Consider the following 25243-nt stretch of genomic DNA (forward strand, 5'->3'; position numbering starts at 1 on the left):
CAGCCTCTCACGATAGCACATACCCTCTAAACCAGGAAGCAGCCTGGTAAACCTCTTTTGCACCCTCTTCAAAGCCTCAACTTCCTTCCTATAGTGGGGTGATCAGAACTGTAAGCAATTCTCCAGATGTGGCCTAACCTGAGTTCTACAAACTTACAACATTACCTCTTGACTTTTGAACTCAGTGCCTCGACTAATAAAAGCAATTATCCATAAGTTTTCTTAACCACCCTATTGACCTGTACAGCCACTTTCAAGGAGCTATGAACTTGAACCCCAAGATCTATCTGCTCAGCAGCACTGTTGAGGTTCTTGCCCTTAACAGTGTACTGTCTCCTTGCATTTGCCCTACCAAGGGTCAACTCCTTAGATTTATCTGGGTTAAATTTTATCTGCCATTTCTCTGCCCATATCTGCAACTGATCTATATCACACTGTATTCTTTGCCTGGCTTCTACACTATCCAGAACTCCATCAATTGTGGTATCATCTCCAAACTTACCAACCCACCAATCTACATTTTCATCCAGGTCATCACAAACAGCAGAGGTCCCAGCACAGGTCCCTGCAGAGCACCATTAATTACAGATCTCTAGCTCAAATAAGTCCCTTCAGCCACTACTCTCTGTCTTCTATGCGCAAGCCTGTTCTGAATCCAAGCAGCCAATTTGCTGCAAACCCCATGTATTCTAATATTCTGGATTAGCCTCCCATGAGGGACTTTGTCAAAACCCCTTACTAAAGTCCATGTAGACAACATCCACAGCTCTACCTTCACCCATCCCTGCCATCACCTTGTCAATGAAGTTGGTTGGGCATGATTTGCTCCACCCAAAGCTGTGCTGGTTCTTCCTAACCAGGCCATGGATTTCCAAATGCTCATATATCCTATCCTTAAGAATTTTCTCCAGCAATTTCCCAACAACTGATGTGAGACTCATGTCTATAGATTCCAAGATTTTCCCTTGTTCCCTTCTTAAAAGGTTTAACATTAGCAGGGAGGCTATTGATGGGAATATAGGGAAAAGAAGTGGGATTAATGTAAATATATGTATGTTTGATGGCCAAGTGGGTCTCGGGGCCTGCATCCTTATAGTATTACTCTATGAGTATAACTATATGACTGTTCTGTGAAAATTTCTTGTCTTGGAGGTAGAACAGTTTGGGCATTGTAAGAATATGAATTTAATCGTCTAATTATTTTTGTGAAAAGTTTGTGGCCCATATTTAGTTATTTTTTAGGTTGTAGGGATGGTCTGGGGACAGAGAGTGGAGTCGGGGTCTGGTAAGGATTTAGGGACAGACCAAAGTCTGTTGTTGTTATTGCTTGTGTTCTTCTATTAACATGTGATAAATAAATTAATCTGAATTTTATTGTATATTATAAATAAAATATTTAATTAAAATTAAAAATAAGAACTTTAAGATTTTTTTCAGCTGTCTTCTTTTTGTTCCTTCTACAGGAACTTAAGTATCATAAGTTTTCCATTCAGGTGGAAAATTGCATATGGTGAATCATCACAACCAGTAGTTTATATATAATTTATATCATCCTTAGTGTTCGTTGAGACTAAATCAAAATACTTAATTTTGAGAGCACATCCTTAATATTATACAGTTTCAGTAGTATTAAATGGCTCAAGTTATTTTAGTTTAATTCCAGGACTTGTATTAAGTATTCTGCAACAATATTTTCTGTTCATCAGCTTCAAGGCTACCTGACTGAAGTTCTCATTGACCAGCTACCCAATCTGGTGGAACTACAACGCTTTCTAGGCCATCTTGCCATGGTTGATCCTCCTCTACCAAAGAAAAATCTCATCCTAGAACAGGTTTGGCGTTAGGCTATAATTATGGATAAATTCACAATCACCACCATAAAATGTGTTAGAAATGCAACAGCTTTTGAATAGACTAAATCCATAAATGACACCTATGGCATCAATCTTATGGAGATAAAACTGTTGTATCCAAGTTTAAAACTGAGTTTTCTAATCAGTCTAAATTTTGTAATATAAGATCTCTTTATCTATACTGACTTGGTTAAAATAGCTTTTCTATTGAATTTAAAACACTAACTTGCAACATTTTCTCCCATTCATTAGTAATGGGATCCAGGAAAATGCTTCTATTACATAACCTATGCAGATATGTTATAGTCTACTCATGCCATGTGGATTTCATGTGCTCTATTCACATGACACCCAACATTAGAACAGGTAACACCCACCCTAAGGATTCCCAGTGTTAGTTATAGTCCCATATAATGTATATATAATTTGTTCAATTATGTACTATTGGTGTGGTAGTTTCAAACTGGAGGCCAAAATTGACTGATACCATGTGATCATGGTCTTAAGTCTTAGCCTTCCTAGAGAAAAAAAATAGATTCTTATACTAGGAGAATGTTCATAATGTGTTTATCATTTTATGTTTTATTTACAGGTATTTGCATTCATTTTCTGCTGTTTCTGAGCTTTCTAGACCAGATATAATTATAAATCTCTAAGCATGTTTGTAATAAAAAAATTGTTCATCTTATTATTTGAGGACCTTGTTACCTAGAATCATATCAAGTCCGATTCCTGTTATCTGTCATTTAGTTGAACTGTGTCCTTTATGTCCTTTTGTAATTTTTTTACTGAATTGTTTCCATTGTGCTTGAATTGATTGAGACATAATCTTTTTCCTCTTGATTTCCCCGCTAACATTAAAAGTAGAATTTGGAACTCAACAAAGCACAAGTTCTTAAATAAGGTTCAAAAACTTAGTTTTAGCTATAACTATTTTGGTTATAGAACATCTTTAGAATTTCAAGCTTAAGGAATTCTTAGGATAGGGATCTCTCTGTCTCTGAGGTATTTTCATCCATTCTGCTTTACCAAGGATGATGATCAGAATGATCTTATAACCAACAATGGATCAGGAATAATTCAAGTAACTTGCTCACACCTGCAGATGCTGGAAATCTGAGCAACACACACAAAATGCCGGAGGAACTCAGCAGGCCAAGCAGTATCAATGGAAAAGTGTACAGTTGACATTTCAGGCTAAAACCTAGGTTGGAACAAGATCTCCCAGTGGCCACCCATTTTAATCCCACTTCCAATTCCCATTCTGATACATCCATCCATGACTTTCTCCACTGTCATGATGAGGCCACACTTGGGTCGGAGGAACAACACCTTGTATTCCGTTTGGATAGCCTTCAACCTGATGGCACAAACATCAATTTCTCAAACTTCTGGTAATGCCCTCCCCATATCACCATTTCCCATCCCCTTTTCCCTTGCTCACCTTATCTTCTTGCCCGCCCATCACCTCCTTCTGGTGCTCCTCCCCCCCCCCTTTTCTTCCTCTGTCTCTTTCACCAATCAACTTTCCAGCTCTTTACTTCATCCTTCCCCCTCCAGGTTTCCCCTATCACCTTGTGTTTCTCTCTCCCTGACCCTCCCCTCACCTTTTAAATCTACTCCCTAGCTTTTATTTTCTCCAGTCCTGCTGAAAGGTTTTGGCCCGAAACATCTGCTGTACTCTTTTCCTAGATGCTCCATGGCCTGCTGAGTTCCTCCAACATTTTGTGTGTGTTGCTCTGCGCATTATATTTCTATTTGATCAATGGCACTATATGAAATACCAAAGATATGCCATGGTTTGCAGCACCATAATTTTGTGGAAAAAAATTCATTTTAGATTATGGGGAAATTGGCAGAAAAAGAAGCAAAGAGATTACTGCTGAGACATACAGTCGTCCCTCCTTATCCGTGGATTCCACATGCGTGGTTTCAACCAACTGTGGATCAGGAAAACTCGGAAGTTCTCTCTCCTGCACTCGTTGTTTGAGCATGTACAGACTATTTTTTCTTGTCATTATTCCATAAACAATACAGTATAACAACTATTTTCATAGCATTTACATTGTATTGGGTATTATAAGTAATCTAGAGATGATTTTACTACACACTTGATCTTAGCCAAAAGGCCGAGAAGCGATATGATTTTGAAGTACAAGCAGTCCCCGGGTTATGAATGAGTACCGTTCCTGAGTCCGTCTTTAAGTCGGATTTGAAGTCGGAACCGGTACATCCGGTATTAGTTAGCATCAGTTAGTCAAACATTTGTCTTAGTATATTGTATATATTTTACCTTTCTATGCATATAGAACATTTAAGAAACATATGTATTTCAATAATTAAACCAGTGTGTTGCTTAGCAATAATTGTAGCTTTCATCCAGGCAGGACCTTACACATGCTCCATTAAAATTGTTCCAATCGTTGACCAACTGTAGCCTAACGGTTTTCCAATGACCGAAGGCATTTCACCTCTTTCTGATCGCTTTATTACTTCCACTTTATTTTCAATTGTGATCGTCATTATTTTCATGAACATAAACACTGCAGATTCAGAGCTGCGCAGCCGGGTCATAATGTCCACCGCACTGAGTAGTATAAACAAGGTCCAGGGTTCTGCTGGGTCCTAAAGACCACGGGTTAAATAAGGGACTTGAGCATCTGCATTTTTTGGTATCCGCGGGGGGTCCCGGAACAATCCCCTGCGGATAAGGAGGGGCCAACTGTGGTTATATCATTTTAAACATTCTCACTGATTAACAGCTTGATATTAAAGAGTTTGTGGAAAGGAAGACAATCATTTTTGGTTAACCTTTACTTCATTTAATGACAATGCTACTTTGGATTAACACTAAAGTGTACAAATAAGGTACTATTTCCAGTGAGGAGTTAAGAGGCCTCCTCAACTAAAGTTGTCAAGATCCTTGGAGTACCGTTTTGTGAAGCATCCATATAAACTGTGTAATATTTATTTAGCTGAATTTTAAAATGAATAGAATGCATATTGCTTGTCAGAGTGAGTTGAATGATCTATCAATTGGTGCTGTAAGATATATATGGATTACTGCTGTGGATCAATATTTGTGCTATTTAATTCGATAGGATGCCTGGGTTTTACATTTGTCTCTTTCTCCTTTCTGCTGCTAGATCCCTGATATTAGGGATAGAATCATCAGAGAGAACTCGAACAAATGGAAAGCTATTGCCAAGCACCTAGTGAAGACTGCATTTAACCCATCTGAGCAGGACTTGCTTGAACAGGCACGTAGGTATGATTGACAGCTTATTGTCTCACTTCCAGACTTGTAGCAGGGTATGGTTATATACACATAAAGACTGGAATTACCCAAATCTATAATTAACTTGGGGATGTTCTTGATAAGAACTAAACAATGAACTGCAAGTGTTTAATTATGGAAACAAATGGAATACAGACAAGTATATTTTCAACTCAGTACCATATTATGAAAAAACGTTGGCTTAGAATACAAAAAAAGTGCTGGAAGAACTTAGCCAATGAATCAGCATCCATGGGAAGAGAAACCAGTTAACAATGGACAGACCTTCTTTGGCTTCTCTTTCCACACGTGGCTGCTTGACTGGCCGAGTTCTTACGGAGTTTCTGATTGTGTTCTAGATTCCAGCAGCCATAATTTTATTTGTTTTCCATTTTTGATTTAAAATACATCTGCTACATAACAATGCTGGTTTACTCAACCCATTCGTTCACATCTCTAGAGGTGATACAACTACATACAGAGAGATAATTTATTCTTTTGATTGAAGTTTGACATATGATCTTCAAACATATTTTCATTTAAGTCAGTATGTATTAACCGGGGGAAAAGTGCCAGCACTGGAACATGTATTTTAGACACCCACACCTTCAAGAAACAAGCTTATCTAGTTCAGTTGAAGCAATATAAGATTCAATTTCATGTTGGATAGTTTGTTTGATCAGGTGGGAAAGTGAACTTGAGATCATTGATTACATTAGGGAAGGTCTCTGGGAGTGATTACAACAGGTTTGAGAACCTGTATGTCTACCCTTGTTAGTCCCAGTTTGAGCATAATGTTGACAGACTGAAGCACCTTCTACTGGGCCCACCAGTGCTTACTTCAGGGTGTTTCAAGGGAAAATCCTACTAAAAAGCTTGAGCCTTGACTAACTACTCTGGTGTCACTTGTGCAAACAGTACAACATTAGAGACAGAATGGAGTTTAGGTTCATACCCACTATTGCTGGTCAGGGACTACAAAACTCTGTTGCCAGGATCTTAATAACCACCATCTGCATCCTGATGCTATTGTGAACCAAAAGTTATTGCTGATGATCGTTTTATTATGTGTTGCAAGACTAAAGAAGAAGAGGGAATAAAAAGCATAGCAGAGGGAACAAAGAAAAGAGAAAGAGTAAAAATAATATGGTCTTCTTATACTAGACTACTGATAACAGAATTTCCACTGATAACAATTAAACAATAGGGTAGCCAGATGCAAGTAATATGACATTCACCACTAAATCCCAAGAATTTTCCAGAAAAATACAGAGGCAACTGTAACCAATGGAAAGCTCACTGAACAATTGGATGTATATAGGTGATTATATAAAAAAATAGAATCAAGCATAAGAAAGTAAATTTACAAGAAATATAACAATTCTGCACATCAGTGTGAAAACATTTTAATCCCTTTAATTCAGGGTACACTGACACATTGGCCCAAAAAAATGAAATTAAAATAAAATAACTATTTTACATCCTAGGAAAATTCCTTTTTGTAGATTGCAATTCTTTCATGTACTAATATTCACAGATAACAGCCAATGATTCGGAGATTGCAATCAGTTAATAAGTGGTATGCCCTTTCCATATGATCCCAACAGAATGTGATATTTCTGATCAATGCAAAATCACACAAAATTGGAGCCAGAGAAGTCAGAGGGAGTGCAACTTTAAAACGCATTGCCACATTTGTCAGTGTTACTATCAAGGTGTTCAACTGTGGTTTTGAAAGTGACACAGAATCACAAATTGATACATAATGAATATCAGCAGCACTGCCTCTTTTGATGCACAGATTGGCTGAGACTTACAATCTTGATGTGATGGAGAATCTAATTCCAGACCATCCAAAATGTGGATTTTGTGGAGCAGAAGCAGCAAAGCGGTGCTCACGCTGCCAGGTTGAACGGTACTGTTCAAGGTAAGAGAGTCAAATTGAGGTATCTCTGCAAGAATAGAATTCTTTGCTTACAGAGCCAATCCTTATAAGGAAATCAACAATTCAAAGCTTGATGCTGCTTCCTGCTAAAAGTTGTACCTCCTCTGCAGTTTTATCCATGGTTTATTGTAAAAAAATACATTCTGCTTACTTAATGCAATATTAAAATTATGTTGACATCTGCCATAGTTTACTTTTTCAATTGTAAACTTGAAGGTAAAAAGAGGCATATGTATGTACGTATATTGAGGGACGTTGTTGATTTGAGCATGTGTATTTCAGAAGGGAGTGTGTGTGTGTGTGTGTGTGCACATGCGAGGGCTAAAACTGTAATATGTTGTTCAATGTTGTATATAGAATGCAATTTTTTTTCTTTGAATCAGTGTATCATCAGTTACAACAAAACTATGACTTCATTGAGCATTCAAAAGTTGACTGCACTGATGCATGCCTTTATTTCATAGTTTTCAGTTCATACCGGATTTAGGTCATCCCTAATATTAGGTACCATAAGAGGGAAGTTCAAGATAAAAACAGGAAGCTTGTGTCAGGTGCTTAATAGAAAATTGAGAGAGTAGATATAGGAAGGAAATTAAAGAAAAATTATGAAGGTAATGCGTATGAAAAAAAATCTGAGTATTAAACTATGAAAGATCTTACCGATACCTTTAATGTAAAGAACAAAAGGACAACTAAAAAAGGACTTTTTGGAGATCAAAAAATTAAGCTAAATGTTGAGGAGCAAATGGGTAGAATTCAGAATGAGTACACTACGTTCTCTGTAAAAGAAGAACAAAATACTTGTGTATTTTTCAGGAGGACGAGTGTCAAATATAGATTGGGATAAACAGTAAAAGGGGAAGCATTAAGTCCTGGCATTTTGAAAGTGGATAAGTAAACAGACCTGAATGAAACATAAACCCAGCTGTTTCAAAGAAGCAAGGAGGAAATTGCAGGGCTCATTGTTTAACTTACAATTATTTATAGCTACCAAAGTGATGTTAGGTGATTGGGGGGGTGGGAGCTACTAATATACCACTGTATAAAAAGGAAGGAATAAAATGAATAACCACAGGTTTGCTGGTATAAAAGAATGCAAGTTATTGGCATCTATTTTTTTATATTCTTGTGTTACTGTGAATGTCTACAAGAAAATTAATCTCGGGGTGGTATATGGAGACATATATGTACTTCAATAATGGATTTATCTTGAACTTTTGAACATTTAAAAGCATAAACATTTCCTTAGAAAGACACCTATTTATCAGGTACAGCCAGAACTTTTAAATTAATTGATGTTATTTTTAAGGGGGTAAGATGCAGTGTTGATGACAGCAGTTAAACTGTTGGTGTTTACCTGAAATTTGGTAACATCAGGAACTTGCTGGAAGGCAGAAATCCTCAAAAAAAATTAACGATATTATTACAATCATAGAAATGTGGTTAAGGAAAGGCAGGACTTCCCTACCAGGTTATCCAGATGCTGAAAGGAAATTTCTCATAGGCAATGCTGTATTTTTGGGGAATTTGTGTGATTCCTTTATGATGCTTGGCCCCTGGCAGTTGTTACTTTGCTTTCTACCCAAGCTCAGCTATAGCTCTATTAGTGGACACTGAGAATGCTGATTCAAAATGGTCACTGCCATTTCACCTCCTCAATATAATATAGTAAAGATCAGCTACTGCAATTTTATAAAAGCAATGAATTATTTAGATTTAGTTTTATTTATCAATTGTACATCTAAATATACAGTAAAATATGTTGTTTACATTAACAACCGACATAACCAATGATGTACAGGGGGCTGTCCACAAGTATCGCCACACATTCCAGTGCCATCTTAGTTTGCCCATAATGCTTGCAGAGCAACAAAGAACATAACAAAACAAAACAGAACATAACAAGCAACAGCAAAACAAGTCCCATTCCTCCTACCCATGCGCATACACAGTGCTTTAATCCAGGTCAACGTGTCACCAGCCTACAAGCCTAAAATACAACTTAAAACAACAGCTAAGTCTGAGCCGTGACCACAACAGAGACCTCAGCTCAGCACAATCTTGACCAGATGTTTAAATGCACAGTTACACTCAAATTTATTCTCTCATTCAGCATATTAATTCTCATTTGATCATTCTAATGGAAATCATGTAGCTTTGCCTTGTGGAGAGCTGATCTAATAGTTTTCCCGGCCTTGTAGCCTGGCTGAGCCAGCTAGAGTGTACAATAGACAATAGACAATAGGTGCAGAAGTAGACCATTCGGCCCCTCGAGTCTGCACCGCCATTCTGAGATCATGGCTGATCATTCACTGTCAATACCCAGTCCCTGCCTTGTCTCCATATCCCTTGATTCCCCTATCCATCAGATATCTATCCAGCTCCTTCTTGAAAGCATCCAGAGAATTGGCCTCCACCGTCTTCCGAGGCAGTGCATTCCACACCTCCACAACTCTCTGGGAGAAGAAGCTCTTCCTCAACTCTGTTTTAAATAACTGACCTCTTATTCTCAATCCATGCCCTCTGGTACTGGACTCTCCCAACATCTGGAACATATTTCCTGCCTCAATCCTATCAAATCCTTTAATTATCTTAAACGTTTCAATCAGATCCCCTCTCAATCTCCTCAATTCCAGAGTGTACAAGCCCAATCTCTCCAATCTCTCTGCGTAAGACAGCCCTGCCATCCCAGGAATCAACCTAGTGAATCTACGCTGCACTTCCTCAATTGCCAGAATGTCCTTCCTTAAACCTGGAGACCAAAACTGTACACAATATTCCAGGTGTGGTCTCACCAGGGCCCTGTACGAATGCAAAAGAACATCCTTGCTCTTGTATTCAATTCCCCTTGTAACAAAGGCCAACATTCCATTTGCCCTCTTCACTGCCTGTTGCACTTGCTCATTCACCTTCATTGACTGGTGAACTAGGACTCCTAGGTCTCTTTGCATTTCTCCCTTACCTAACTCGACACCGTTCAGACAATACTCTGCCCTCTTGTTCCTGCTTCCAAAGTGGATAACTTCACATTTATTCACATTGAATGACATCTGCCAAGTATCTGCCCACTCACTCAGCCTATCCAAGTCTCCCTGTATTCTCCTAACGTCCTCTTCGCATGTCACACTGCCACCCAGTTTAGTATCGTCAGCAAACTTGCTGATATAGTTTTCAATGCCCTCATCTAAATCATTGACATAAATCGTAAAGAGCTGTGGTCCCAATACAGAGCCCTGTGGTACCCCACAAGTCACCTCCAGCCAGTCTGAGAAACACCCATTCACTGCTACCCTTTGCTTTCTATCTGCCAACCAGTTTTCTATCCATGTTGAAACCCTGCCCCCAATGCCATGAGCTCTGATTTTACTCACCAATCTCCTATGTGGCACCTTATCGAATGCCTTCTGAAAATCTAGGTACACAACATCTACTGGCTTACCCTCGTCTAACATCCTTGTTACACCCTCAAAAAAAACTCCAACAGATTAGTCAAGCATGATTTGCCCTTGGTAAATCCATGCTGGCTCGGCCTAATCCTATTTCTGCCATCTAGATGTGCCACTATTTCGTCCTTAATAATGGACTCAAGCATCTTCCCCACGACTGACGTTAGGCTAACAGGGCGGTAGTTCTCCGTTTTCTCCTTCCCTCCCTTCTTGAAAAGTGGGACAACATTTGCCACTCTCCAATCTTCAGGAACTGATCCTGAATCTAAGGAACATTGGAAAATGATTACCAATGCATCCGCAATTTCCTGAGCCACCTCTTTTAGAACCCTCGGATGCAGACCATCTGGACCCGGGGATTTATTAGCCTTCAGTCCTACCAGTCTACTCATCACAGTTTCTTTCCTAATGTCAATCTGTCTCAATTCCTCTGATATCTTATGACCCTGGCCCATCCATACATCTGGGAGATTGCTTGTGTCCTCCCTGGTGAAGACAGATCTAAAGTATGCATTAAATTCTGTTGCCATTTCCCTGTTTCCCATAACAATTTCTCCCAATTCATTCTTCAAGGGGCCAACATTGTTCTTAACTATCTTCTTTCTCTTCACATAGCTAAAAAAGCTTTTGCTATCCCCTTTTATATTCCTGGCTAGACTGAGCTCATTCCTGATTTTTTCTCTCCGTATTGCTTTTTTAGTTAAGATCTGCTGTTCCTTAAAACTTTCCCAATCATCTGTATTCCCACTCATCTTAGCCCTGTCATACTTCTTTTTCTTTAATGCTATACAATCTCTGACTTCCTTTGTCAACCACTGTGGCCCCTTCCCCCTCTTTGAATCCTTCCTTCTCATTGGAATGAACTGCATTTGCATCTTTTGTATTATGCCCAAGAATATCTGCCACTGCTGATCCACTGTCTTTCCTGCCAGGGCATCCGCCCATTTAACTTTGGCCAGCTCTTCCCTCATGGCTCCGTAGTCTCCTTTATTTAATTGCAACACTGACACCTCTGATCTGCCCTTATCCCTCTCAAATTGTAGATAAAAACTTATCATGTTATGATCACTACTTCCTAATGGCTCCTTTACTTCAAGATCACTTATCAATTCCTGTGCATTACACATCACCAAGTCCAAAATAGCCTTGTTCCTGGTTGGCTCAAGCACAAGCTGTTCCAAAAATACATCCCTTAGACACTCCACAAACTCCCTATCCTGGGGTCCAGCACCTACCTGATTCTCCCAGTCCACCTGCATGTTGAAATCTCCCATAACGACTGCATTACCTTTAGCACATGCCAATGTTAACTCCCTAATCAACTTGTACCTAATATCCATGCTACTGTTTGGGGGCCTGTACACAACACCCATTAGGGTCTTTTTACCCTTACTGTTCCTCAGCTCAATCCACACAGACTCTACTTCCCCTGTTCCCAAGTCACCTCTTGCTAAGGACTGAATCTCATTCCTCACCGACAGGGCCACCCCACCCCCTCTTCCCATATTTCTGTCTCTACGATAGCACGTATACCCTGGTACACTCAATTCCCAGGCCTGATCCCCTTGCAGCCATGTCTCCATTATCCCAACAATATCGTAGTTCCCCATTTTCATCTGAGCTTCAAGCTCATCTGTCTTATTTCTGACACTATGCGCATTCAAGAATAGAATTCTTAGCCCATTCCTCCTCTCTTTGCTTAAAACACTGTCTACTGTACCTAACTCAGCTCCTTGAACTTCCATCGGGCAAATTGCACCCTGAATTTTGATGACCTTCTCAAGATCACCCAAACCTTGTACACATTTAACCCCATGCACCTTCTGACCAACCCTCTGGATCTGGATCCCTGCCCCCTGCACATCTAGTTTAAACTTCCCCGAGCAGCACTGGCAAATACTCCTGCAAGAATGTTAGTACCCCTCCGGTTCAGATGTAGACCATCCCTTCGAAACAGATCCCAATGTCCCTGGAACAAAGACCAATTATCCAAAAACCTAAACCCTTCCTTCCTGCACCATGCTCTCAGCCTCGTATTAATGTGCATAATCATTCTATTCTTCGCCTCACTTGCACGTGGCACAGGTAGCAATCCCGAGATTGTCACCCTGGAGGTCCTGCCTTTCAGCTTCACTCCTAACTCCCTGAACTCTCTAAGCAGGACCCCCTCACTCACCTTACCTACATCATTGGTCCCTACATGGACCACTACATCTGGGTTCATGCCCTCACTCTCAAGAATAGCCTGCACCCGATCTGAGATGTCCCGGACCCTGGCACCAGGGAGGCAACATACCATCCGAGACTCCCGATCTGCCCCACAAAATCTCCTATCTGCCCCCCTAACTATAGAGTCCCCTAAAACTATCGCTCTCTTCTCTTCCCTCCTCCCCTTTCTAGTTGAGGGTTCAACCTCTGTGCCAGAGGCAGGACCACTACAACTCATTCCTGGTAGGTCATCCCCATCAACAGTATCCAGTACGGTATACTTATTGTTAATGGGAATGGCCGCAGGGGTGCTCTGCTCTCTCTGCCTGCTCCCCCTGCCTCTCTGGACCGTCACCCATCTGCCTACTTCTTGGTTTTTTGGTGTGACTACCTCCTGATAACTCCTATCTATCTCTGCCTCCACCTCCCGAATGATCCGTAGTTCATCCAGCTCCTGCTCCAACTCCCTAACTCGGTCTGATAGGAGCTGCAGCTGGACGCACCTTTTGCAGGTGTGGTCATCAGGGACAACTGTGTTGACCCTGACCTCCCACATACTGCATACGGAGCACCTGGTACAGAAAGATGGCACTGATGTGAAAGATCATATTGAATGCCTAAGCAAGCATGAACAACGATCCCTGCTTCTACTCTTTGAATCCTTATGCACCTCTCAACAAGCTTCTGTTCTGTGAGTTGTTAATGTTGGTATGTTACACCATCAAATACAACTTTGCAGTGTACTTCCTGTCTTCATTACAAATGTCATCATCTTCAGTGGCATGGAGAAGTTAGAGGGTCCCCTCAGTTCTGCAAAGATAAGAGAACAGAATATTAAAGAGAAAATGTTGATGAGAGAGATGTGTATGTGGCGAGATCTGAAAGGACAGATTGGTAGTCCAACACTCACTATCAATTCTGATCTATGACTGGTCTATGACTCTGGAGAATTCAGAACAAAGAAATATAAGACATACTCCTCTGGCTATGAAAGATGCTGGGAATGGATCATTTCCTCAGTCACTCTCCTGTTTGCTCAGACAAGTGATGATTTCTTACTACTGCATCTTCAGGATATAAAGAAGAGTGAGTAGGAAATGTCTCCTAAGGTGTGCATGTTGCAGCAGTGAAGTATTTCTGTAGTGCAGCTGTGGCTTTTTTTTTGACAATTTAGCTTTGGTTAAAGGGTAAGATCTAGGGCTTTGCCGACTCACTCCCGATCTTAGAACTTTGGCTAGTTTCTCCACATTGGGACTTCATGTCAACAAACTTCCAAGGCATTTGAGGTCAAACTCAGTAAATCTGGATAACTGCACACTGTCCGGTTGAGGAAATAGATCAAGCAGGGAAAGGAAAGTTGGAAACAAATTCTGACAGTGCTGTGTTTTAATGGTGAACCAGCGTGGTTAACTTCACTCATCTCAACTCTGAACAGATTTCCCAACTCTTCAAATCATGTTCTCAGTATCAAATAGATTTTTTAAATTTGCATAATTTTTGTCAGTGTTTATTTATGGAGAGTTTTTCATAAATTCTTTACTTTTCTGTAAATGTCTGTAAGAAAAATTATCTCAAAGTAGTATATGGTAACATAAATACTTTGATAATAAATTTACTGTGACTTTAAGATCTGGTTCCACACTTGAACAGTAATCATTTGTTGATGCATGGCAATAGGTGCAATGAAACACCCCACAAAGTAAATCCACAAATATTACAAGAGAGAGCACAATAAAAACTCTGCTTCAGTGACATCAATAGAAACCACCTGGAATCTTCTAGTGGCACTTCTTCAGTGTTTTTGAATAGATGTGTTTCTAGGTCCATGATTTGCTGTAAGGTAGGGTGTGTGTGTGTGTGTGTGTGTGTGTGTGTGTGTGTGTGTGTGTGTGTGTGTGTGTGTGTGTGTGTGTGTGTGTGTGTGTGTGTGTGTGTGTGTGTGTGTGTGTGTGTGTGTGTGTGTGTGTGTGTGTGTGTTATGTCAGGTTTTGAGGCTGATGACTATGTGCTTTTAGGGATGTCGTATAAGGATGATGAGCGTGTTTTTATTTAATGAATAATGAAGAGTTCTGTGCTCAGAATTCTTGCTAGTAATCACATTTGACCTCATATCCAAATCCAGCCATGTGAGACACAAGAGAGAATCCTAAATCTATGTCAACAAATTTCAAGATCAGTTGGTCAAAATACTAATTAGTTATGATACTGTATAACTTTATCTATTTGACTCTTTTTCAGAGAGTGTCAGGTGAAACACTGGCCGAAACACAAGAAAGCCTGTGATCTGATGGCTGATGCTGGAAAAATATGACTATGCTGGGGAAGGCGTTCAGTGGAAACCATACAATGAAGGTTTATTTTCTGGGAATTAGAAACTGAATAGAATCGTGAAGTCTCATTTATGGGGTTGCACAACTATGGGGAAATCTTACTGCCTCTGAAGCATCACACATGGGCTAAGCAAGCCATTTGTTCAAAAATGTTTAGCAGGTAGCAATTAGTTTTGAACAACCAATTTATGAGGCAGAATTACAATCTCTCGATTTGATGTGGATTGGGGAGAGTGTGTTTAATGGATAAATTGAATTTATTTCTTTTGCAAGTTTATTCCAACTTAAATAAAAGTAATACTCTGAAAAGTATTTACTTAGTTTTTAAGCCAGTTGCTTTGGGTTTTTTTTTATCATAATGTGTGCCTGATTAATTGCTTTTTTAAAATCAATTAACTGCTTCTCGTCTGCCAGCTTGTACTCCTTCCCCTCCCCCACCACCTTTTACTGGCCTCTGCCCCCTTCATTTCCAGTCCAGACCTGCTGAAGGATCTCAACCCAAAACATTGACTATTTGTTCCTCTCCATTGATGCTGTCTGGCCTGCTGGGTTCCTCCAGCAGTTTTTGTGTGTTCCCAAGGTCCAGTTTGATCAGTTACATGGGAGCAAGGAAACCATGGTTAAATTATCTGCTCTTGATTGCTCTGGAGCATCAGGAAGATGGGGCCTTGAGCATCAGGATGAAGTACATATTTGAAAAGATCCACCCAATTTAACTGCTTTCTTTTGCTGGCATTTCAAAGGACCTCAGAAAATGAAAGACTGTTTAATACTCAGTACTTTCTCAGCATGCAAACATCACTCATTACCAGTGGGTAAATGCCTTGAAAGCAAACAGGTAATGCACAAACAATTATTGCTTTAAGACTCCAGAACTGAGTATTATTTTAAATGTCAAAAAACTTTCAGAACTTTCCAGGGGTCATAATTTTACTCATGAAGCAACTTGTATTACTGCTGTGCCTTGAATCAGTAATGGAAGGGGACCTACATTTCTTCAGTCGTTATCAGCAGATGTGTTTGAGGGGAATTACAGGTAGCATCACTAATACTGTTAGGTCAGTTACTGTCTACAGTTAGAAACCTAGAAACATAGAAAAACTACAGCACAATACAGGCCCTTCAGCCCACAATGCTGTGCCAAACATGTACTTATTTTAGGAATTACCTAGGGTTACTCATAGCCCTCTATTTTTCTATGCTCCATGTACCTATCCAGGAGTCTCTTAAAAGACCCTATCATATCAGTTAAATTAAAAGAAAGTTAAACAGATTTGATTGAAAACAAAATCAACAATAATTGATTCTGAAGACTTGTTCGATTTATCCATTTGTGTTTTTTACAGCATCCATCGTATTCCAAATACAACATGGTCAGAAAGAGCAGGTATCAACATCCTTTGCTTAGTTTCTGCCAGTGACAGAAGATTAGAGATCGAAGCCATAAATTTACTAGCTTGCAATTTATAGTATTTGCTTTAAAAATAATCGACATTAGTACCCTGTTAGGGAGTAGCAGTCATAATATGGTAGACAGGTGAGCGGCTAACAATATGGCCAGGGACAGTAACACTGTAAATGTTATGCATGAATGAAAGTGTGGCCATTAGCTAAAACTGAATTTATACCTCGTGAGAGCAGAGAAATATCTATGGGATTACTACTAAGCCATAATCACTGTGATGGACCCTACTCAGAATCAGAATCAGGTTTAATATCACTTGCATATGATGTGAAATTTGTTGGTTTGCAGCAGCAGTACATAGCAATACATAGTAATAAAATATTACATTACAATAAGAAATATCTGTAAGAAATTTAAATTAAATCAGTTGTGCAAAAAGAGAGCAGAGAAAGAAAAAAGTAATAAGGTAGAGTACATGGGTTCATTGTCCGATCAGAAATCTGATAGCGGAGGGGAGAAAGTTGTTCCTAAAGTTTTGAGTGTGCATCTTTAGACTCCTGTACCTTCTCCTTGATGGTAGCAATGCAAAGAGTAATGGGGGTCCTTAATGATGGATGCCACCTTTTTGAAGCATCGACTTTTGAAGACGTCCTCAATGCTGGGGAGGGTGGTGGCCATGATGAAGCTAGCTGAGCATGTAACTTCCTGCAGCTTTTTCTGATCCTGGGCAGTGGCTGCTCCACGCCAGAAAGTGATGCAACAAGTTAGAATGCTCTCCACTGTACATCTATAGAAATCTGCTTGTGGTGAACTACGTGTGCCTGTCTGGACACGCCCTATGCTGACTGCTTCTGTGGCTCCTTCCACAGACCCCTGTATAAAGGCGATCGAGGCCTGGGGCCGGCCTCTCAGTCTCCAGGATGTAGTATGGTGGTCACTCACTGCTGGTTCCTTCTTCCAGTCAATAAAAGCCGATATCTCGCCTTTACGTCTCAGAGTGAGTTATTGATGGTGCATCACTGCTAGAATCTTTGGCTAGAATCTTTGTGGAGAACCAGTGAGATTGTATCCTCTGTAGACCTATTGTGGCAATTGGCAAATTGTAGCGGGAGCAGGGTCTTTGCTTAGGCAGGAGTTAATTCTGGTCATGACCAACCTCTCAAAGCACATCATACATAGATGTGAGTACAATGGGGCGATTGTTGTTGAGGCAGCTCACCCTGCTCTTCTTAGGCACTGTCCTGATTGTCACCCTTTTAGAGCAGATGGGAACCTCTGACTGCAGCAGTGAAAGATTGAAGAAGTCCTTGAACACTCCCACCAGTTGGTTGGCACAGTTTTTCAGTGCCCAACCAGGTACATCATCAGGACCTGACCCTCATTCCTTTATTTAGATGCTCCTGGGCTTGATCAATCATACACATGGTTCCCTTTTAGAGTAAGGCTGAAACAGCTTTCTCACCTAGTCTAGTAAGAAAAACTGTCCTAAACACTTTGTAGTAAGTATTAACACAGCCAAAGGATATTGAAAATCAGATCAACTAAGTGAAAGAAAGCCAAAATTAAATGCAATTACATCATCTCTGTGCTTTGATACCATCACAGATTAAAATGCTCATTAGTTGTGTTTCCCAGTTGGCGCTGAGAATTTCTGGCTGATCAGTATTTAAGATTGTAGAGCAGACCTTGCTGCAGATTGTCTTTTCCATCTTAGCAGAGAACGTCTGCTGTTAAGAGGCCCCAAGAAGGGGCAAAAACAAAACCAAAAATCACATTTTCCTGTCTCTTGAAGCTGGAGAACAGAGAATGGAAGAACTACATTTTTGCACTCGGCCCAAATTCACCAACATCTTTTGAAGTAGAACACTTGCAAACAATTTTTTTTACAAGAGCAATTAATTAAACCATTCAGGAGAAACTCCATTTCATAGTCTCTACATTACATAATTGTAATCCTTACTTATTTTTGGATCTTGCCTAAAATTATGACCTCAGTTTAAATGCTTCTATAATGAGTAGTTTAACATGTAAGTACAGCATTACTCCCCTTTCAAAAATCTGAAAGCATCTGAAAGTCTTTTGGTGAGAGAGGGTGCGGTATTGGTAGTAATGGGTGGGAGTGAGCAAAAAGGAGAAGAAATGAAAATGCAAAGATGCAGCGATGGGAACAGACAAATACCGTTATGAAATTGGTACTACAATCCTAAAGACAGAATGCTTGTTAAAATCTAGAAAAGCACTTCATTGATGCTGTGTCAAAGTATGATTTATTCTGTAGCAGTTCCCTCTTTTGTTAATGTCTTGATGCTGAAGAAAAACATTATATGGGAAAGTGTTTATTTTCAGATAACCAGAAAGAGTATTTTTAACAACAGTTTCAAGTAGGAGTTGGAACAGAGCTCCTCAAATGAGATATTTGTAGAGACAACTGAGGAGACTAGTCAGGGTCATAGTTAATTTCTGGGGCTTTGTTAAAATTCAGTAATGTCAATTAGATAATGTGAGGCAATGAAACTATAATTAAATTATATCACTAAACATGTGCAAGAAATTATTCTTTCTGTTTGCCCTTTATTCCATGGATGCAGGGAGCCTTATCATCTCTAACAGCAACTTGGTCAATGTGCATTTTGTGTACTTCTGTCATCAGACTCCAACCTCACAGATAAAATCAGTGAGCTTAGAAAGGGTGTTCAACTGTGGGGAATATCCTTGCCCAATGCTCCTTATTCACTCAAAGTTACTGGAATCTAGAGCTTCTACAGGATCATCAAGCTATTTGTTACCATACGTCTGGTGTTGAGATTTTTCCCCATCTCCATACTATGAAAGTTATACTTGCTGTGCCACAGCTTCAACCAATCTATGCCATCTCCCATTGGAGCAATCCAAATTGTCCCATTTACAATTATATGTTCCCAAACACCTTCCAATTCCCTTTTGATTCATTCTGTTTGTGGCACTCATGCATCATGCAGAAACCTAGAGTGATTAGTTTTGAGATACATCAAAGGTATTGCATTTTATACACTAGGTCACCATGAGTCCTGATACATTCAATTCTATCACCTTGCTTCATTGGGACCATTGATAGCAACCAAATGTTGGATATTTCCGTCATCAGACTCTAACTATCTCAAAAAAGCAAAGAAACAGGGATGGGAAAAGCCTTGGAAACACTATGGGAAGTAACAGTTCTTTATTTGCAAATTCTATTTTTTTTAAAAAAGACTTGTTGGATGCCAAAATATTTTCTGATTTAAATGTTCAATGTCCAATAGCCATAACAGAGATATTTAGCTTTCTCAGGAACACCAGTGCCAGTTTCCATTAGACAATTAATAAGGTTAGGACAGATTTTGTTTTAGATTTATGGAATTGTCCTTTATTTGAATGTTACTCCTAAGTTACTGCCAGTAAATTGACCAAGGCAAGATCCCACAATGTGGGAATAGGAGCCTTTATTGAAAGCTAGTGAATGTCAGCACCCAGTGCTTTTAAAATAAACTTATTGAGTCTGCTGGTTTGCCACATTGATGCACCATCAATATCTCGCCTTTACGTCTCAGAGTGAGTTATCGGCTTTTATTGACTGGAAGAAGGAACAAGCAGTGGTTGACCACCATACTACATCCTGGAGACTGAGAGGCCAGGCTTAGGCCTCAATCGCCTTTATACAGGGGTCTGTGGGAAGAGCCACAGGAGCAGTCAGCAGGGGGCGTGTCCAGACAGGTATATGTAGTTCACCACACACAAAGACATAAAACTTTAATACATATACTGTGCATTACCTTCATAATGTTATAAATGTAACTTTTAGTCTGGAAATCTGCTCACTTGGCAAAATTCTTGTGCACGCAGTCCTGAACGAGCAAATACCCAGCAACTCTTATTTGTTTTCAACCTAAGACATGCTTCAGTTGTTGAAACCTTTTCATTAAATCGGTTTGGAAAAAATATGAATCACTCAGATTATTGATTCCAAGAACTCTGCTTTAATTTCAGAGTAGTTCTAATCAGCTAATGCACATAATACCTATCCATAGGAATGAGGGGCCATTTGAATCAGAATCCAGTTTAATATCACTGGCAGAGGGGAAGAGGCTGTTCCTAAAATATTGAGTGTCTGTCTTCAGGGTCCTGTACCTCCTTGATTGTAGCAATGGAAAGAGGGCATATCCTAGCTGATAAAGGTCCTTAATGAGGCATTACCTTTTGAAGGTGCCTTTGATGCTGGGGAGGCTAGTGCCCATGATGGAGCTGGTTAAGATAACAACTTTCTGCATCTTTTTCTATTCCTATTCAGTGGCCCTTCCATAGCAGGCTGTGAAACAACCAGTTAGAATGCTCTCCGTGGAACACTTATAGAAATCTGCGAGAGTCTTTAATGACTTAACAAGTTTCCTCAAACTCCTATTGAAATATGGCCACTATTATGTTTCTTTGTAATTGTGTCAATATGTTGGACCAAGGATAGATCTTCAGAGATGTTGGCATCCAATAAGGGCCCCATCGCTCCCTCAATGAGGACTGGTGTGTGTTCCATTGACTCCCCCTTTCTGAAGTCCACAGTCATTCCCTTGGTCTTTCTGAGGCTGGTGCAAGGTTGTTGTTGTGACACCGTTCAACCTGCTGATCTATCTCCTATCTGTACGTGTTTGATTGTTATTGTGTCTTGTAGTTTGGGAGCAGAGTGACTTCACTTTGCAGCCAAAGGGGGAAAAAACAGCTATCAGAGAGAAATAGTTTTAAATTGCAGCTTCCCAGATGGAGGGGGGGATGAATGGTGTCAGTGTGTACCTGTCGGTAAAGGCAGCAGACATCGACATTCAGCCTGTACGTTGTTAATAACCAGACAGCAACACAAATCAAACACAACTTTAATCGGCTTTCATGTTTGACAAAAAAGGAGTTGGATTCTACATCCTGATATGTATATATTTGCATTGTTGTTTCAGGTAAAAAGAACAGACATTACAAAAGTTACAACACCAAAGTACTGTTCTGGCTATGAAACTTCTCAATGTCTGAAGGATATTAAAAATCATACAATCCACAAAAGATAATTTTGCACTACTGTTTAACATACTGTAAATAGTGTTTTGACTCAGCCTCTTATCTGTGTTTCTGCCTGCAACAAGAGTGTCTTCCAAGTTTCGGATGCGAGCCCATGTGAAAATTGACTGTCAGGCCAAATAAAACAACAACTAATAATTAAAGTGTGCCATTGATATTGTAAAATGTTCCAAGTTATTTCACAGGACTGTTACCATAGACAATCGGAAACTGACCCCAAACAAGGAGGAACTGGATTTGATAACCTAAAGCTTGGTCAGGAAGATGGACTTTAGAGAGCGGCTTACTTGGGGATATAGTGGTGGGAAGGTGGCGAGGTAAGGAAGAAATTGCAAAGTTTAGAATCCAAATCACATGAACACAGGGCTGCCAAATTTGAGGTGAAGAAAATCAGAATTACAGGAGAGACTAGAGTTCAAGGAGCATTTTAAACATGATCTGGGGCCAGTTTAATCTTCACACACCAATTTATCAACTAGAATCACGTAATAGGATATTTGGCCCATATTGAAGACTGCCGCTCTGGGATCAGGATTCAGTCATTGAAATCTGAGGATGCCAGCACACTAACTTCTTTCCATCATTAGATGAAGACTGGTCCCAAAGGAAACTGTTGAGATTGTGGAATAACTATGTTGGACCCAACAAGGTGCATTTTGTTGCAGTAGGGTTGGATTTTAGAATTAGCATAGTATTGTTACAATTTCCCATGGTGTGGCTGAGGCTATTGGGCAGTTATTTATTCCATCTACTCAAGAAAGGATATACCAGAATTAGAGGTAATCCAAGAGACTCATGAAGCTAATTCCTGGTGTGAGAGGATTATTGTATTGTGAGAGGCTAAAAAATTTAGATGTCTACTCTTCGGGATTTAGAAAAATGAGATCTACAAGATCCGGAGGAGACATGACAGAATAGATATGGAAATGATTCTGTTACTGGAAAATATTAAATGTGGGGACAGAGATATAAGGTGGTCATTCAAAATGTTAGAATTTCTACTCTCAGAAGGTAGTGAATCTAGAGATAGAGGGTTGTAGAGGCTATGTCACAAGTGGTGTTGAAAAAGGAAGACTAGAAAATGTTGAATGACTAGGGAATTGAAGGCTATGGGGAACTGGGACAGAAGAGAAGATGAGTCCAAGAGTAGATCAACCATGGCCATATTGAATAGTGGAGCAGTTTAGAGGGCAAGGGGCCTATTCCTGCTCTCATTTTCTTGCATGTTTCTTTTTAACATCTTAAATAGAATCACACAGCACAGAAAGAGACCATTTGATTCAAGTGAGAGCTGCCACACTGGGACCTGAACTCAGTGGCTGAAACCTTGGGACACTAGTCCAGTTTTCTGTCTCCGGCAGCAGACTGATAAGCACTAGTCAAAAAAATATACTGTCACTAGTCATTATAATTAGGATGAACTGAACATAGACCCCTGACTTGAACTAACTGACAGAGGCAAAGCAAACCACTGCAATTTTCCTGGAATACCATACTATTCTCATCAAGGGAGGTTCTTGCAGATTCTTCATTGATTCCCAGGCTGTAAAGCTGAAAGTAATGGATCCACAAGAAGGCAGACACCTTGAAGAATCTATCCTCCCCCTGTCCTTTCAATCCACCATTTCAGATGCACAGGAAGATGGGAACAACCAGCCAGTGGTGACAAGAACATAACCTCTCCAAGGGCTTTTCAACAATTGAAAAGAGATTTACCAGCTCTGTAAATGCTAAATAGTTAAATTTCCAACTTGCAGTTACTATATATCATTTGAACCAGTGGTGTCAGATAATTAATACTGTATGTATTTGGCAAGCTGCAGAAAATATTTACAAGATTAAAGGAGACGCTTCAGTAACTGGAATTCACAGGGGGAGATTATTCTGTTTAATTGACAAAATCTACAACTACTGCAATATATTAAATTCTTTGAAAAATATTGTTAATCCGATTCGAGCATGTCCTTCAGTGGCAAAATAAAATTGTAATTTAATCCTCGTACATTTTCAGAAAAACGTTGTTGGATCAGGAAAGACTTTGCAGAGTTTAATATTCTGTTAATCCAGTTCAGATAGGTTTCTATTGAAGGCTGGTTTCAATCAGAGAAATTACTGAACAATGACAGCTGCGACATTCATTCCAAGATCCAGTCATTAATAAACTACATTTCATTTGCGTTATGCAGTAGTTCGTGATCTCTGCCACTCAGTTCCACTGGATCACATTTTAAACTAGAAGCAAGAATTTGTAACAGCTATGAGGAGAAAAACTAAAGTTAAAAGTATATTTACTTTTAAAATACATATGTCACTGTATATTTACCCTGAGATTAATTTTCTTGTATGCATTCACAACAGATAAAATAAATACAATGGAATCAATGGAAAACAATAACAAACAATGAATGCAGAAGACAAACAATGCAAATACAAAAAAAAACAAAGTAAATAAATATCACTGAGACCTTTAAAGTGATTCCATAGGTTGTGGAATCAGCTCGGTGTTTCGGTGTTGATGTGAGTGAAGTTATCCATGCTGGTTCAAAAGTCTAATGGTTAAAGGGTAATAAGCGTTCCTGAACCTGGTGGTGTGTGACCCAAGGCCTCTGTACCCCCTTCCTGATGGCAGCAGTGAGACAGCATGGCCTGGATGGTGGGGCCAAACAGATTTTCAATCTTCCTCCTCTGTGCCCATTCATCACCATCTTTGATTCAGCCAAAAAATATATATAAAATGAGCATGTTGAATATAGGCAAAATGTATATTAGAGTCCCTAAAGAGAATTGCTGGGTTAATACTTTGGCTGGGGGCAAACTATATTTTACAGAGTTTCCTCATTTTTATTTCTCCTGCAGTGAATAACTCATCCAGCTAAGTGCTTGTACAGGAAATATGGAGTGGGTTAAAGTAAGGTTGGGGGGGGGGGGCTATTCTGCCAAGAGGAGGGTTTCCATTTTGTGGGAAATGGCACTTCTCCTGAAGAAGTGGAAGCAATTCCATCAGAAGAAGGAGTTAATATATTGGGAAAGCAAATCACCAGCCTGCTGTGACATCCCTTTGCACACTGTAACCCATAATCAGGACAGGAACTGTCTAAATGTGTAGAGTAAGCAAAATGACCTTGCATGAAATCAGTCTGTTAGCAGTGCACCACAAAAACATATTGGTCTGCTATTGGTGTCGCATTAGAAAATGAAGGCTTGTTTAAAGAAAGAAAGAGAATGAAGAAGAGCCACCGGGCTCGGAAAGATACAGTAGAGAAGGTGGTACTACATTAGAAAAGAAAATAGATTGCTTGTGGACAAATTTCATTACAGAAAGAAAATCAATTAACTGATTTTAAATGAGAAAAAAGATTATTAGTTTGAACAAACCAAAGAAAATGGAACAGCCTTAAATATAATAAAACAATTATTATAAATTCAGAATTTGAAATAGGCTTAATATCACTATCATATATCATGAAATTTGTTTTGCAGTAACAGTACATTGTAATACAAATTCACAAAAACTATAAATTACAATAGTTATATAACAAGAATATTAAATTAATTTAAATAGTGCAAAAGGAAAGGGAAAAATATTGAGGTAATATCGGTGGGTTAATAGTCCATTGAGAAATTTGATGTCAGAAGGGTAGAAGCTGTTCCTGAAACACTGAGTGTGTGCCCTCATGCTCCTATACCTCCTCCTTGATAGTAG

At 39.5% G+C, this 25243-nt stretch overlaps 1 protein-coding gene across 3 annotated transcripts in view; it reads left to right on the plus strand.

The window, feature by feature from the left end:
* The window catches only part of zmynd10 (zinc finger, MYND-type containing 10), an 81495-nt gene extending 59833 nt beyond the window's left edge, over positions 1-21662 (plus strand). For 2 of the 3 annotated variants that reach the window (XM_059944400.1, XM_059944402.1), the window contains 4 exons: positions 1707-1832; positions 5000-5121; positions 6932-7057; positions 14968-15387. In XM_059944400.1, coding sequence (XP_059800383.1) covers positions 1707-1832; positions 5000-5121; positions 6932-7057; positions 14968-15040 — 447 coding nt within the window. In that variant the 3' untranslated portion in view covers positions 15041-15387. Of the gene's footprint in view, positions 1-1706; positions 1833-4999; positions 5122-6931; positions 7058-14967; positions 15388-21422 lie in introns of those variants that run through there. The other variant, XM_059944401.1, reaches the window with a different exon arrangement.
* Positions 21663-25243: the final 3581 nt, after the last annotated feature.

The sequence above is a fragment of the Hypanus sabinus genome, chromosome 19 (assembly GCF_030144855.1).
Source record: "Hypanus sabinus isolate sHypSab1 chromosome 19, sHypSab1.hap1, whole genome shotgun sequence".
NCBI classification, from domain to species: domain Eukaryota; kingdom Metazoa; phylum Chordata; class Chondrichthyes; order Myliobatiformes; family Dasyatidae; genus Hypanus; species Hypanus sabinus.